General features: G+C 42.3%; 1 protein-coding gene across 1 annotated transcript in view; it reads right to left on the minus strand.

Moving 5' to 3' along the window:
• The window catches only part of PLCL1 (phospholipase C like 1 (inactive)), a 189,027-nt gene extending 183,448 nt beyond the window's left edge, over positions 1 to 5,579 (minus strand). Inside the window, exon 1 of the mRNA XM_082763097.1 lies at positions 5,103 to 5,579. Within this exon, the coding sequence (XP_082619223.1) occupies positions 5,103 to 5,354 (252 nt within the window). The 5' untranslated portion in view covers positions 5,355 to 5,579. The remainder of the gene's footprint in view (positions 1 to 5,102) is intronic.
• Positions 5,580 to 15,142: the final 9,563 nt, after the last annotated feature.

Below are 15,142 nucleotides of genomic sequence, written 5' to 3' on the forward strand. Positions count from 1 at the left end.
AGAATTTCTTGGTTGGAAGAGACCTCAAATATATCTGTACGAAACTTTTCTGATAAAACGTAAATCCTGAAAAGCCAGCGGCGCATAAGAAGGTAGCAGAGCCCCCAAGACAGCTTCATGGGGCTCCTGCACCTAAAATCCTGCCTGAATCCCATTTTATACACTTAAATCTTTGTTAAATTCTTTGTATACATTGTTACAGAAAGTCATTATTGCTAATTTGACTCTAAGAACTCCACAGGACCTAAATCCTGCTCACTACAACGTTGTTATCTTAGTCACAGTGATACTTGACCTACCAAGATTGTCTGGCTTTGAAGGAAGGGGCAGGGGTCAAGCCCAGTCTGAAATGCCCATGGGCCTCCACCAGAAGGCATCACAGCAAGAAATGCAACAGTCCCATGGCATCGCTAGAGATGGAGTAGCTTTTTCTAACTTCTAGATGTAATTCATTTGGCAAAAGCAGGTCTACAACCAGTATAGTTTCTGATTTAAGTGCATGTTTATGAAAAAGCAGCGGTGCATGGAATCCAGGTGCAGTGTTATGAAAATATTACAAGGATTACAGCCAGCTATATCTTTGCAATCCAAAAAATTCTAAACTACTAATTAACAAAAGATTCTTTTTAATAAATTATTCCACTAGCAATAGCAGAAAACATTCTTTTGTGTGTCTTAGCAGTGCATCTAAATTTCTCCTTACCAGGTTAGGTAAAGGTCAATCCCTACGGGTAACCCAGCTACAGGAGAATATGCACGCATAGGCACACAAGAAACGAAGTACAAAGCAATCAATCCTCTGCTGCAGCTTCCCAAAGCTCAACAGCTTGTAGTTTAGGGACTTTGTAAGCCAGATGCTTTTGGTGCTTTGTGAAGCTCTCCTTCATCAATTTATCATTTTGAATCTGCTTGAACCCGTTTACATTTCTGACTGCCACAGCTTTCTGTGGCTGTTAAGTGCACGATTTAATTACATGCTGTGTCAGAAAATACTTTCATTAACTTCAAACCTACTGCTATGTAGCTATTGCTAGCTTTTCCCTACTTCATTTTCTGTGAAGAAGGAATAACAGCTCCATGTTACTCTTTCCACAATGTTTGGGAATTTGCACAGATCTTAAATACCACCCACCAGGTGCCTGTTTCCAGACTGATTTAACGTATCTCTTGTTCGGTAGCAGTCTTTCCACAAATAGGCTAGGCATATCATTCTTCCATCTAGTTGCAAGCTTACACAGCAAAACACTACCTAAGCTACTGCAGAATCATCACAGACCTGAACAACTCCACTGTCTTCCAAAAAAACAACGTTATATAGCCATGGTGCACAGACAGATGTATCATGTATTTTAAACATTTAAATTTTGTCAGCATGCTTTCAAGCACAAGCTGGAAGAAATTAAGCCTTGCATTCTTTTTGATAAGAATGATATGATAAGGTTTTTTAAAGCTAAAAAATGTCATTAGGATAAATAAAACTCCTTCAAAGAAGAGAGCTAGTTATCTTGACACTCTTCTACTGATCAATTTAATTGCAAAATCCCAGTCCTTGCAGCTCTTAGACTAGCAGCATATGACGCACAAGGGTAACTCAAACGGCCTTTAAAAAAAAGTACCTGCACATGAAAAAGAAGCACATAGCCTTTGGAAGAACTTAATTAAAAGTACGAGGTCTCATAGGTCTGCTGTGACTACAGTTCAAGTCTGATTCCACAGACTTGATTCCTACTTGTAGTTCACCTTATGGACACAGTCTAGCATTACTGACAAAGCACAGAGCTATGTTACCTGCTATATTGTCTTCATATAGAGATCCAGGAAGAAAAAACACATGGTCACAGAAGTACGTATTGCATGCATACAAAGCAGAGAGAGAAGTCTGATAAGCACTGATCAGAAATATCTTGGTGAAAGTTATAAAATATTTCAGTAGGCATTACATAACGAATTACACAGCCTTCCTACCTGCTTATTAAAATGCCTGTACATGGCGATGTCCAAAGGAACATGCTAGAGGGAAACCATCATTCAACACTGTTTAGAAGTTGAAGCAGAAAAGGTTGCAAAACATTTCGTGTAAAGAAAGAATCATAGAATCATAGAATATCCTGAGTTGGAAGGGACCCTTAAGGATCATCAAGTCCAACTCTTGACACCGCACAGGTCTACCCAAAAGTTCAGACCATGTGACTAAGTGCACAGTCCAATCTCTTCTTAAATTCAGACAGGCTCGGTGCAGTGACCACTTCCGTGGGGAGCCTGTTCCAGTGTGCAACCACCCTCTCTGTGAAGAACCCCCTCTAAAAGGAGTATTTTGACCTCTGTTTTCCATTCTCCTGCCCTCAAAGTGGTCATAATTAACATTTTATTTGCAAACAATTGGCCCTGGATTATTCACAAGAAAAAAATACAGAAATACTTGGAAATCATAGCTTAGCCAATGCATGTGTTCCATGTTTAGGCTTATTTGAAAACATGCAAGTCCTAAGCTGTATTGCCTGTCCTCTATTTCTGTCTTCCTAGCATTATACACTGCTTATTTCAAGCTCCTCATGAAAAAAAAAAAAAAAAAATCTTTTCTTGCTCCAGTTCTGTGGTAAGACTACTTACCTCTTCCTTGCATTTAAGACAAAAATAATAATAATAATGCACGTGTATTACGAATATTTCCGAAGTACATGAACAGCTACAATCATTTCTCATAGACGTTGTTTCAAATTTACCTCAATCTGGAAAGCTGTGAACATTAGCAAAACAAAATGGGAACAAAAATATTCTAGCTACGTTTTGTTCTTTTTGTATAAATGAGTTCTCTTGTTTCTGAGGCCAAATATAGAGCACTTGAATGCACTGAAGATTATCTAGAAGGGCTCATATTTTACTCGCTTTAAAAAACTTCCCTGCAGCAAATTATGTTTGGCATATACTGTAAGTCTCTGTTCAGTCCTTTACACTTAATTATCCTGTGGACACCAAAGCCCTCCAATGTAAGCAACTCTGGTTTCCACTGAAACTGTGGCCTCCGACACTAACCTTGAAACTTGCAGAGTTCTAGAAGACTGCTGGAAAAAAAGGGTGTTAGAAGTACATTTTGATCACCTTCATCTGCAGAATTTAGGCTTTATGTTTACTTCAGTGAGACTGCTAGTGCTTAAAGTATACTTTTAAAAAACTGGGAAATAAATTGGAGAATAGGGCAAGTGTTCAACTCCTGCGGAATTAAAACTCACCATTACTGTACAGCTTGCACTGCTTTCTTAAACTCTCTTTTCCACCTGACAAGATGAGTATAAAGAAAGTGACGGAATGCTACTTTGCCTATGGACTTACCTGAACATAAAGAAATTTTAGATTAAGATGAATACACTGTAAGATTCCTTCCACTACAAAACGTGCAATGCTTAACCAGAACTCCTGCTATCAAAGTCCTTCAGCTGAAAACTGAAAAAATGAAATACGCTTTACTTTCTAAACGTTAATTCCATTTGCACTCTGCACCTGATGAATATTTTCTAGGGCACCTGAAATCCCCCAAAGATGCAGACAAATAAATCATTCGATTCTTCTGAAATAAGAGTATTTTCCAAGTTAGTTACTGGTATAATGACAAAGGAAAACTGTGCTTCAAAACATATACCACTGAGACATCCTTGTGGAAAACCAAACCATGCTTTATGTGGAGTCCCAACAGCATAATGCCTTAGAGACACACAGCCTGCAAATGCTCAGGTTCAGATGCCTGCTTTCAAACTCAACCACGCCATCTTATTTAATTCATCACCTTAACAATTACTGTTTAGATGAAATATGCTCATTTTTGTTCTTAGTATTTCTAATATGAGACCACTTAGTGATGGTCTCATGACCATTCAGATCATACAGCGATGGTCTGCAATAGTTTTCTAGTTTCCAGACCAGGTTTACATACAGGCATCTTTTGTTCTAACGCTTCCTATAAATTGCATTGTCGCCCTGTAACATAACACTCAAGATCAGCCGCATCCCCCTTTGCTATTATTTCACCAGGCTAAGCAAGCCATGCTCACACAGCATTCAACCCATTGACCTTAGAAACCCATGCTAGTTATCCCTCTTACCACCTGTTTCAGTCTGAATGCATCATTTCTAAACACATGAAACAGATTTTACCCAGTATTTCACATGCAGCCTTACCAGTTCCTTACTTAACATTAATACTTTCTCATCTGTCAGAAATATCTCTGTCAATTAACACCATCCCAGGATGCATCTCAAGAAATTTTCTCCAGCTGGAAGATACATCTCTATCCTCAATAATATTTCTAAATGTCAACCTATAGTGAAAATGCCACACATTTAACAACCATTAAAGTGTATCTGCCATTCCTGACAGTTCGTAGAGCCAGTGTAGTCTGCAGAAGCAACGTGTGCTTGCATTTGCATCCAAGACTGTGCATTTCCAACAACTCCCAAAACCTTCACACAGTTCCAGGAGGGAACTGGGTTTCTGCCCCAGAACACTTCCAGAACTTTGGTCCTGATTTAGCAAAGCATCTGTGTGTTTGGGTAACTTCAGACTGGAAGCGTTCCCATCGTGTTCACTGGATGCTTCTAGAGACCAAAAGCCACTCTTCGACGCTTTGTTGGGCTTGATGCTCAACACCCCGAGGTGGAACTTCCCGAGGACCCTCACACTTAACTGCCCGGGTCTCCTCTAATTGTCAAAGCGTTAAAATGAAGAAGAAAAAAAAAAATAAAAAAAAGCAGGCGTTTTGTTTATCCACCCCCTGGCACGGCTGTTCCCAGTTCGCAGCGCTCAGCCCGCGGTCTTTGCCTCAGGCACGGAGCCGGGGCTGAGCCCGGGGCTCTGCCACCCTCACCCCGCCGCCGGCTGCGGGCAGCCCCCTCGCCCCGCTGGCGAAGCAGCCCCGCAGCGAGGCGGCCCCGCCCGGCAAAGGGAGCCCCGCACGGCCCCGGCAGCGCTCGGCCGGGGGCCGCCGCCGCCTCCCCACGGCCCGTCAGCAAGACAAAGGCGCCCGGGCCCCCTCCCGCCTGCGCTGAGGCGGCCGCGGCCGGGCCGGGCACCCGCGGGGCCGCCGTCGGGGCCCGCGTCCCGCCCTTACCTTGATGATGCTGCTGCGCCGCGGGGCGGCCCGGGCCGCCTCCAGGAGGCCGGCGTCGGGCTCCGGGGCTGCCGCCGGCCCCGGGCTGCCGCCGGGGAAGCGCTCGGCGGCCCCGACGGCCGGCACGCCGCTGCGGCGCTCCCGCCTCCTGCCCGCCGCCGCCTCGTGAGGGGCCGCCTCGGGCTCCTCGTCGGCGCGGGGAGCGGCGTCGGGGGGCGCCGGCTGCTCCCGGCCGCCCGCGGCTGCTGCCATCGCTCCGCCGGGCGGCGGCGCCTCGCCGGGGGCGCCCGGGGCACGGGACGCGACGGGACGGGACGGGACGGGACGGGGCTGGACGGGACGGGGCCGGGCTCGGGGACTCGGGCTGAGCGGCCGGCGGCGCTGCCCTCAGCGAGCGGCTCCTGCCCGCCGCGGGGCCATCCCCGAGGGCGGCCCCGGGGCCGGCGGCGGGAGCGGGGCTGCAGGAAGCGCGGCGGCGGCGGCGGCCCCGCGCCGCTCTGACAGGAGCCCGGGCGTGTTGTGACAGGCGGCGCTGACGGACGGCGCGCCCGGCCACTCAGCGCCGCGGAAACCGCCCCGAGGGCGCCGCCGCGGCCAATGGGCGTGGCGAGGGGGCGTGCCCAAGGGCCGGGCGGGCGGGCGGCGCGCGGGGGAGAGCGGCCGCGGGGCAGGTGAGCGCTGCGCCGGCCGAGCCCGCGGGGCGGCTGCGGGGCGCTCGCTGCAGCCGGCGGCGCGGGCAGCGCGCGCTGAGGGGCCGGGCGGGAGGGGCCGGGAGGGGGGAGCCCCCTCGGCAGCGGCCGAGCCTCCGCCGCGTCCCGCCCGCCTCACGCCGAGCCCGCAGCGGCCCCTGGCGGCCGGCCGGGCCCCGAGCGCCGCCGTGAGGGCGGTGGGGAGGCTCCACCTGCCGCGGGGCTGCCCGGTTGCCCGCTTCCCCGGGTGGGCGCCTGCCGGCAGCCCGTGGTCAGGCGGGGGGGGCGTGAGGCAGCTCCTGTGGGTCATATCGGTAACCCCGCGGTGAAAAAGAGCAGGGTTTCTGTCAAGGCTGCTGCAGCATTTACCACACTCAACGCAAGGAAATGCCAAGTGAGGGGCAGGTGAAAACCCCACCAGACTTTTTTTTTCTCATGCCCTTCAGCTTTGTTTTGTTTTCCATCGGGAAAGGCCACAAAATGCGTAAGCCTGGAAGAAAATAAAAAAATACACCGAAGAGATGTTGATCATTAAATACAGGAGAGAACAAAGTAGTACGGGAGTGGAAGACTCGGTTGCAGTGCGGTCAATTTATTACCCAAGCGCCTTACGGGGGGGGAAAAAAGCATTAACAAAAGCTTATGGTTGTATAGCTCCGTACTGTCACACAAACAAACCTAAGGAAACTAATTTAAAGATGATGCAAAAGGTAATTACAATGCAGTATGCTATCAGGAAGAGTTATTATTGGAAACAACACAGCTTTTTCATGCATTTTGTGCAAGCATTTGAAGTTTAATCACCAGATTAATTATTTGGAAACAGCAAAGTGCTGTCATAGCTGCAGCCAACTTCATCCTTTCGAGGGTATTTCTTAACATTTCAAATTAGAGATTTATCTGTCTTCTCCAGATACGTCTGCGGAAAGAATGAAAAAATGCCCTTGTCTTCTGAGATCAGAAGTTCAAAGTCATGTTATTGTCACCTTAAATGATAACCTTTGATATCTGACATCTTTAATGGAAAAGGGTCTGCAAGCATCCTGAAGTTTGTAAGTTTCATAAACATCAAACCTATGGGGAACACATGACAAATTGTATCTGTTTTGTCCCCAGGATGCAGAGGTTGTGTAGTACAGCTAACAGAGGGTTCAGTAAAACTTCTCTTCAGAAGATAATAAAACATTAACTATTTTTAGTGCTATATTTCTGACTGCACAGCTGTGGATGCCTTTAACATGTCTGTATCTATTGCTGTTCCCAAATACGAAGAACCAGGAATTTGAGAGGAAAGAGCAACTGGTTTTGATACTTTTCAGTATCTTGTTTAAAAAACAAAAATAAAATAAAAAGTTAATAAAAGGAAGCTTTACCCTAAAAGCCTGTGTATAGGAAGTAAATAACAATAAAGAGATTGCTTGGTGCTGAGTGTATTTATCAGGTATCTGTAGTAGGCTGGTCTGATGCAGTCCAGTGTTCTGCAATTGCTTGTTTGTGATTTGCCATTTGTATATGCTTTGCAAACAACAACAGTGGCTGAAATCATGCTTAATTTTTAGAGTAGAAACCAGTAAATTGTAACAGATTGACTTCATCCACACTCTTTTATATTAAAAGGCAGTAAGCATGCTGTTGGCTTGTATGTGTCAGTGTGCTGCAGGGGCTGGGGTCTGCACTGGAGCAGGCAGGGCAGGGACTCACAGCACCCCTGCCAGGGAGCACAAGACATCAGGCATCTCCATGGGGACGGGCTGAGGACAGACCACGACATCAGTCCGCAAGTGGGATTAGAATCAGGCCTGGCAAGGTGAGCCAGGGCCAGACACAGCCCTGGACAGCCCAGCAGGGCCGTGCCCTCGCAGCAGTATGGTGTGGAGGTTCAGACTTTACCCAAAAGGAAAGATCGAGAACATAATTGCAAGAATGCTTTATGCAACTTTGAAGTGATTAAATTCTTGTTTATTATATTATAGTTCACAATTTCTGTATTGAATCTTACAGGACATGGGGCAACATATTCAGGACAACACTCAAAAGGATCATTTTTTTTGCGGAACAATGGAAATGACAAGACAGAGGCATTCTCTCTTTGGCATTATGTTGGACATCCTGGAATGCTTTCTTATGCAGGTATGTGGTTTAGATGGTGTAGGCAGAGAAGATCTTCTGTACGTTCTTACATAGTGTTTCCTGTAGTCTGTGTGTAACTGCTGCTCAGACTTTCTGCTTCATATTGAAGCAACTCATCTAAAACAACTCTCTGTATCTCAATACTGCATGAAATCTGCAGCACAGATATATCCTAAAATGGGTAGAAAGGAAGAGGTAGGGGCAGTTTTTCAAAAACAGTCAAGGAATTCACTCAGACTAAGCAAGGCAAGATGATAGATAAAAAAATCCATTTGTGTTCATCTGAGCGCGTGAGTCAGCAAGTGTCTGCAGTGTCTCTTTTAATGTTTTTTGGTATACTCAACTTACTCTGTCCTCGAAGCATGCAATTATTCCTCAGTGGGTGTATTTTGTACCATGAGAGAGCTGAAAATACAGTCTCCTCAGAGCTGTGCTGGAATACAGCTTACATAAGCCACTAGTGCCCTTAGATAGTGCATTTTGGGAAGCTCTTAAAATTAAGTGTTCTGCTGGGAGCATAAAAGTGGTGCTCCTGCAGCAATTGACCATGACTGATGAAGTGTGAAAACTGACACCTTTTCCTATGTCAGGAACATTTCATTTGCAAGACTGGAAAAGAGCAATAGAGAACAAGCTGTAATTTCTTCAAGTATGCATCCTCAATGATAGTAAGTCATAATTCATTTTGGAATTGATGAGACTCACACAAATCTATTGATGAGAAAATGTACTGCTAGATAATTCTTAAAGTAGTGATTTCTTTAGTCTTAGTGGTTGTTGTGCGTGTTTTGCTATGTTGTTATATCCTGAATACGCAATTATAGAACAAAAAAGCACAGTAATATTCTAATTCATTTATACAAAGATGTACTTGTTGCTAAGCTTCACTCAGGTTTTTGCAAAACACCTCCAACTCCTATTTTGCCTATATAACTACTACTGTATAGTTGAAGCAACTATTAACTATAACTATTACTACGTTTCTAAGCTAGATTAAAAAAAAAAAAGCAAATTTGCAAATTTGAGTCAGTATTCGGCAAATACAGTCAAGAGGTCATAATCTTTAAATTAAAACATACTATGTATGTTTTCAAAAAAAATTTTTTAAAACATATTTGTATTACTTCATTCAGTGCCACCCTTTGGATGGCTCTTAATTTGCCTCCTACTTTGTGTAAAAAAAAAAAAGTCTCACTGTGCTTATATATATTTTTACTTTATTTTCTAGGTAGTATAAATGTTGTGTCTTCTCTGAGTTAGCAAGAAGTAGCTTTTTGATGTGTCTCTATCTTAATGATTTTCTTGTTCCAGCTGAAGTCACTGGTGAATTATTTTCACTGTCTGGCGGCACTGTCAGGCTCATCCAATGTTTTTAATAATTAGAATACTCCAGTTTTGGAAGAGGCCACTAATTCTTAACTCATGATCAAATACTCAGGTCCTGATCTTACCCTAGTTTACAACCACTGTTTACTATATAGACAAAGGGTCAAGCTTGTAGTGGAATTTATTGATTTCTGTGTGGAGGTACATATGAGTGCATATGAGAAGACCATGAGCACTGCAAAGAGCCACCCAAAAGTTACCCAACAGCAGAATTAAGGTTAATTTCATGCAGTGTAATATCCTTTGATGTGCACACTGCAATCACTTACAATGCTATAGGACTCTGGCTCCTCTGGATATTGGATAATCCCTGGGAATGAGACTGTTCTCTCTGCTTTCCTCACCATGAGATCTGGCCCAGTTCTCACCTTTGTCCAGGTGCCACATTTCACTGTCACCCAGCTCTTTCTCCAATGAGCTTTAACAAGGCATTCTAGTACTCATTACCTCTTGTTCTTCCTTTCCCTTACCTGGATCCTCCTAGTAACTGCTACCATCTTTTGCTTACCACCTGCCATGGACCACTCAGCCCAGGGACAACAACTGGACGCCCGTGACAGAACAGTTGTGGCATGTTTTTTACCACCACTGGGGGTACTTCTTTTGTTTCTCATGCTATAGGCTCGCCTTACCCATTTGCTCCCTCCTGCAGACTCAGCTCTTGCCACTGTACATTCAACCTCCAGCCCCAGCCTGGGCATAGTGATGGGTCATTGTGGGCAGACAGAGAACATCGCTGCTGGTTGGCTTTGGGTGTGATATGGCACAATTCCTCCACAGCTGCAGAGAAGAATGATTGGAGCCTGGTTTAGGTAATGTCTGGTGTGAACAGGGGAATAAGATCTGTGATACAGAGATTCCTTAAACAAATTTTTCAGAGGCATAGCAGGCAGCAACATTTGAACTCTTTTTTGTACTGACAGGAAAGAGAACATCCCTGCTTCCTCTACCAAATCTGACATCAGCGATGTTTGAACTCTTCAAAGGTAGGATGGAAAAATGTCATATGCTGGTTTGGTGTTGTAAACAATTTATGAACATTTTTTCCTATTCCGATTTTCAAAGATAGATGTTTCACAAGAGTTCCTTTCCCTTTACGTAAACGACAAATCACGACATGAGGCATGCACCCATCTTCAAATTTTGTCAGAAGTGATTGAAGCTCAGGTAGTTAACAAGTAATTGACATCAAGGTCTTCAAAAGGACAACATCAGATAATCCCATAAGCAGTGCTACAACTTTGGCAAAACCTTTCTATATGCATTGATAGACTTTATTCTTTGGTGTAACTTGTGAAGCTTTGTCAATTTTCCTATGTTTAGTTGCTAGTTGCTTAAGTTTGTGCAAGGAAAGAAAAGGCAGGTTGTATATGTTATAACAGAAATTGTCTGACGGCTTTGGAGGAGTTGCAAACATCAATTCATTTTCAAGTCTAATGATACTTAATAATAATGGCTCTTCTTTAAAGTAGGTGGTAATTCCATTTAATGAGAACAGTTACCAATGACTGTCTTTTTCACTGAGCTCCTGAGATCAGTGCTTTTATTATGTCTTTGGCTGTGACGCATGCATAGAAACCTAACTGTAGTTGTTGCTACCTTTCAGGCTATGTGAACTTGGTTGTTAACTGCTATGAACGATATCCCTTATCATTCCCTTTCTTTGGTAATTCACCTACCAACAGATCCAATTTCATGCCAACGTACTATGTCGCAGCCCTTGGCACTCTTGCCAACTCAATGGATATATTCAGTGTTAGGAATATATGTGGTACCGTGATTCCCGTGCACTTATGCCATTTTCTGGGAACATTTGGATTATCATGAACTGTGCAGCTGCCAGGGAAGCAGCATTAGTATTATTTAGCATTAGTGATATTTTTAGTCAGGAATTTTTACTGAGTATAAAATGCTTTCTGATAATCCCAATTAAAAAGCTACTATCAGCATCCATAATTTTGCCACCTCAGAGGAAAATTGCTAGCAATGTCAACAGTAGCCACATTGATAGTTGTTTTGCAGTTAAAGAGTTTGGAGGCAAGTTGTGAGTATTGCAGGCATGGAATCTAGGCTGTTCTTCTGCCTGCTAATCAGACACACAACTTTCTTCTTCATGTGATTTCTCTGAAAGATTTTGTATTACTTAACTAGGTATGGTCGTAAGCAAGTTAAGTTTGGTCGTGAACAAGGGGGTATGCAGTAGCCCAGACCTCAGAAGAAAAGACCACTCATCATTAGGGATTCTGTTGGGGGGCTCCTGACAATGATCTCATGAAAAGTATCAAATAATATAACAGGACTGGATGGTCTGACATCCATACCACAGGCATTTTGGGTCAGGGTTACCTGGGAAAATCCCTAATGCAGTCCCATGAATAGAATAGCTGTACAGGAGTGTGTGGTAGCTGAGCTCTTGGGGCCCAAATTCTACTTTAGTTTCAACGAGAATAAGGTGGTTTGCACACTCAGAAACTGCTCTGTGATGTGAACCAAGCAGGTAAGTTAGGATGATCAGGAGACTTGCTTCAAAATTGCACCTTTCATCCAAACAAAAACACTAAACCAGATGCAGCCAAAGCATGTCAGTGCTGGAAGAACATTGCTACTTTTAGATCTCCCATGCATGACTGGCTACCCAGGGAAGAGTGTAAAGAACCATACCTCATCTGCCTCATTTCAAAAAAAAGCTGATTTCTTAACATTTGAAAAACGTCAAGACAGTTTCTCCCAGTGTTTCTAACAGTTCCTACACTGGCTTAAGATGGCAGTATATGTGATGGGAAAAAGAGGTAGGAACCTTGTAAAGTCCGCATTCTTATGCTGGAGCTGAAGTTAGGCAATCTTTGGCCCAGTCCTTGATACCACGTCCAAATACAAGCTTCCATGTATCTGGATAGATGGATCTAAAGACTTGCTAAAAGTATGCATGTCTTGTTTCTCATGCATGCAAATTTGGCCTCACTTAATTCATTAGAGAAAGTCATCCCCAAGAAAATATAAAAGATTTGTTGATGAAAATGTAATCACCAAATAACTTACATTCCCTGATGTTAACTGAACAGGATTTTAAGAAGATTAAAAATACATTCCATCAGGGATGAAGTATACTTAATCTTTTATTGCAAAATCTCTTGTTGCTAAATGGCAGGTTAGAAGCTATTCTAGGGACATGGAATAGAAAGGGTAATGACTAATCTATGTAAGCTTATTTTCCTGAAATTTGCCACTGTGGGAGTGCTAATGTGCTTAAGTTGAAAGTGTTGTTAACCACTGTTTATCTTTTCTGAGTCGGGTTAAATAAGCTGGTAGTTAAAATCTGTACAGTCTATACTAACTCCCACAGTTGCTTATAGCAGCATTAGCAAAAGTGAAGCATTTTGCACATAAAAGGCTATAGAGTTTTACTCCCAAATGCAGCAATTTACATTCAAATCCCCAGGAAAAGTGAAAATTATACCTGTGCTGAGCAAATTTAGAAGACACCTATTCAGGCTGTGGCTCGGAAGAATCCTTTAACTATCCCATTCTAGTCTAATTTTACTTTCTCTTCATCTTATCTCAGGTGTGCTGTCAGACTCAGTGGCAAGATTTAGGGAGAATAAAAACTAAAGTGTATTAACTTTTCAGGCTATGCTGCTGCCAGAAGACGGCAGGACTTGGCCTGTAAATGCCCTGCAAGTGAGATGTCCAAGGATTCCGATAAATGTGCTTATCTGTAGGTATTATACATGGTGAGGCTCAGTTAGCTATACCTGAACAGACCATTTCTCAAGGGTTTGTGATTTGGGGCAAGATAGGGAAAAGGAATGAAAGAGTCATAGAATCATTAAGATTGGAAAAGATCTCCAAGATTATCTGGTCCATCTGAATGGTAGCACTTGTTTTGTAAATCCCTACGTCCATAACATAGGCCCAAATTTACACTGAATTATTTCCCATGAGCCACTACCAATAAATCAAATCGAATTTAAATTACATATCAGGCCAGATACTTTGAAAGCCTTAATTTGAGTGAAAGTCAAAAGGTAAAACTGTTACAAAGCTCACACATCAGAGAAAGTAACTGCATTCTGCAAAATGCAGAATTACAAATTTAGCAAAATTAAAAATAAAGAAAAAAATCCCCTAGTCACTCACACAGACAACGAAAGTGATATGGAAAAATTCCTTCACATTACTTAAAAATAACTCAAGTTCAGTGTTGAGTAGGGGAAGATAAGGAATCCATTTTAAAAATCAATGCTTTGAGTTCTTGTTCTTCCTATTTAACTAAAAATAAGTAAAGCCATAGTAGAAAATTTCAGAGGAAGGGACCTTTTTCATAGAGTTATTTGAGATCTCCAGGTAAAATACTTTGTCACTACACAAATAGATTATGATTAAGTGATGCCCATTAAAGTTTGCTAAGCTTATTTGTCTAAAATTGAATAATAAATGTCAGAAACCAAGTATTTAAAAGAGGTCATCAGTCTTGCATTGTAAAATGTATTGCTTTCATCTCTGCAATTGCTACTTTACAGTTGCAATTCTGCTTTTCAGCATTAAATTCCCTACTTGTTTCAGTCAATTGCCATGGAAAGTAATTTAAACCATAATGTACAGAATGAAACCAAGCACAAGCTTTTCTTCCTGTACTCAGCAGCCTTCATCCCATTGCAATTCTCTTTTGACTCCTTCTACATACTTAACTCACGTAAAGATGGAAGGAAAACACTGGAAAAGACATTACTTCTTGATATGTTTCATATCTTTACCACTATGTTGAATTGAAGCTGTTCAGGGCTGCAGCTACAGAAATTCTTCATTCACAAGAGAAAAGTGTATGGTAGGTTGACAAGTGCTCCATTATATGGAGTGTGTACCATATACACTCGATTCACAGCTCTATCTAGTACTTTTTTGTGGGAAAGACAAGACAAAATCAAGGGTGACTACTTTACTTCTATGTTCAGCTATTCAGAATAGTGATTCTAAGTAATAGCAATTATGTTCTGTTATACTTTTCTTCCACTTTTTCATGCATAAGTTTTGAGAAGTAGAATAAAACCAACAGAAACGTGCAGGAATATATGCAAATTTTCCCCCCTAAATGTGGTACCTGCTAAAACAGAAGCAGCTGTTTTATCTGAATCTGAAAAACTGCATGTAAGAGGTAAATTGCCACATGCACAAAACATAAAATAAAATAAAATAAAATAAAATAAAATAAAATAAAATAAAATAAAATAAAATAAAAGTATGTAATGGACAACAATAACATAGCTTGGCCCTTATTTATGTAATTTATGTACAGCATCTTAAATCACTAAGTCAGTAGAGAGAAAAGCTCCTGGCTTTTCTGGTAGTTGGAGTACTGGTTCCAAAACAAGATAAAGAACATTAAGACTCTTTAAAATTTTGTGTATGAAACACATTAGCAACATCCTGTTTTTACAGTGAAATTCTTCTTTCTTTTTTTTTTTTTTTAATTTGGCATCACATAAGTTCCTAGAAATGTAATGAAAGTCAAAGAATCAAGTTGTAAAAGGTGGGATTAGAACATAGAGTCATTTGCCTGATGGTGATCAAATGAACACATTTACCTTATAAGAAAACCTCTTTAGCATTATGATGATGTATAGGTGCTATTAGATTACATTTACATTCATGAAGCTTTACACTCCCAGAGCAAGCAAAGCCTGATACTTTCTCTCGCAAGTATTTTTCCCATTTGTTTAATAATATACATCAATTGTTTATAATCTTTTCTACTCAGGTATTTTTGTCTGCAGAATTTTACATTTAGTTCAGTGAAACATGTAAAATATTATGACAATGGTAAAAAAATAGTCAAAA

Source organism: Aythya marila (assembly GCF_965140915.1).
Source record: "Aythya marila genome assembly, chromosome: 6".
Lineage (NCBI taxonomy): Eukaryota > Metazoa > Chordata > Aves > Anseriformes > Anatidae > Aythya > Aythya marila.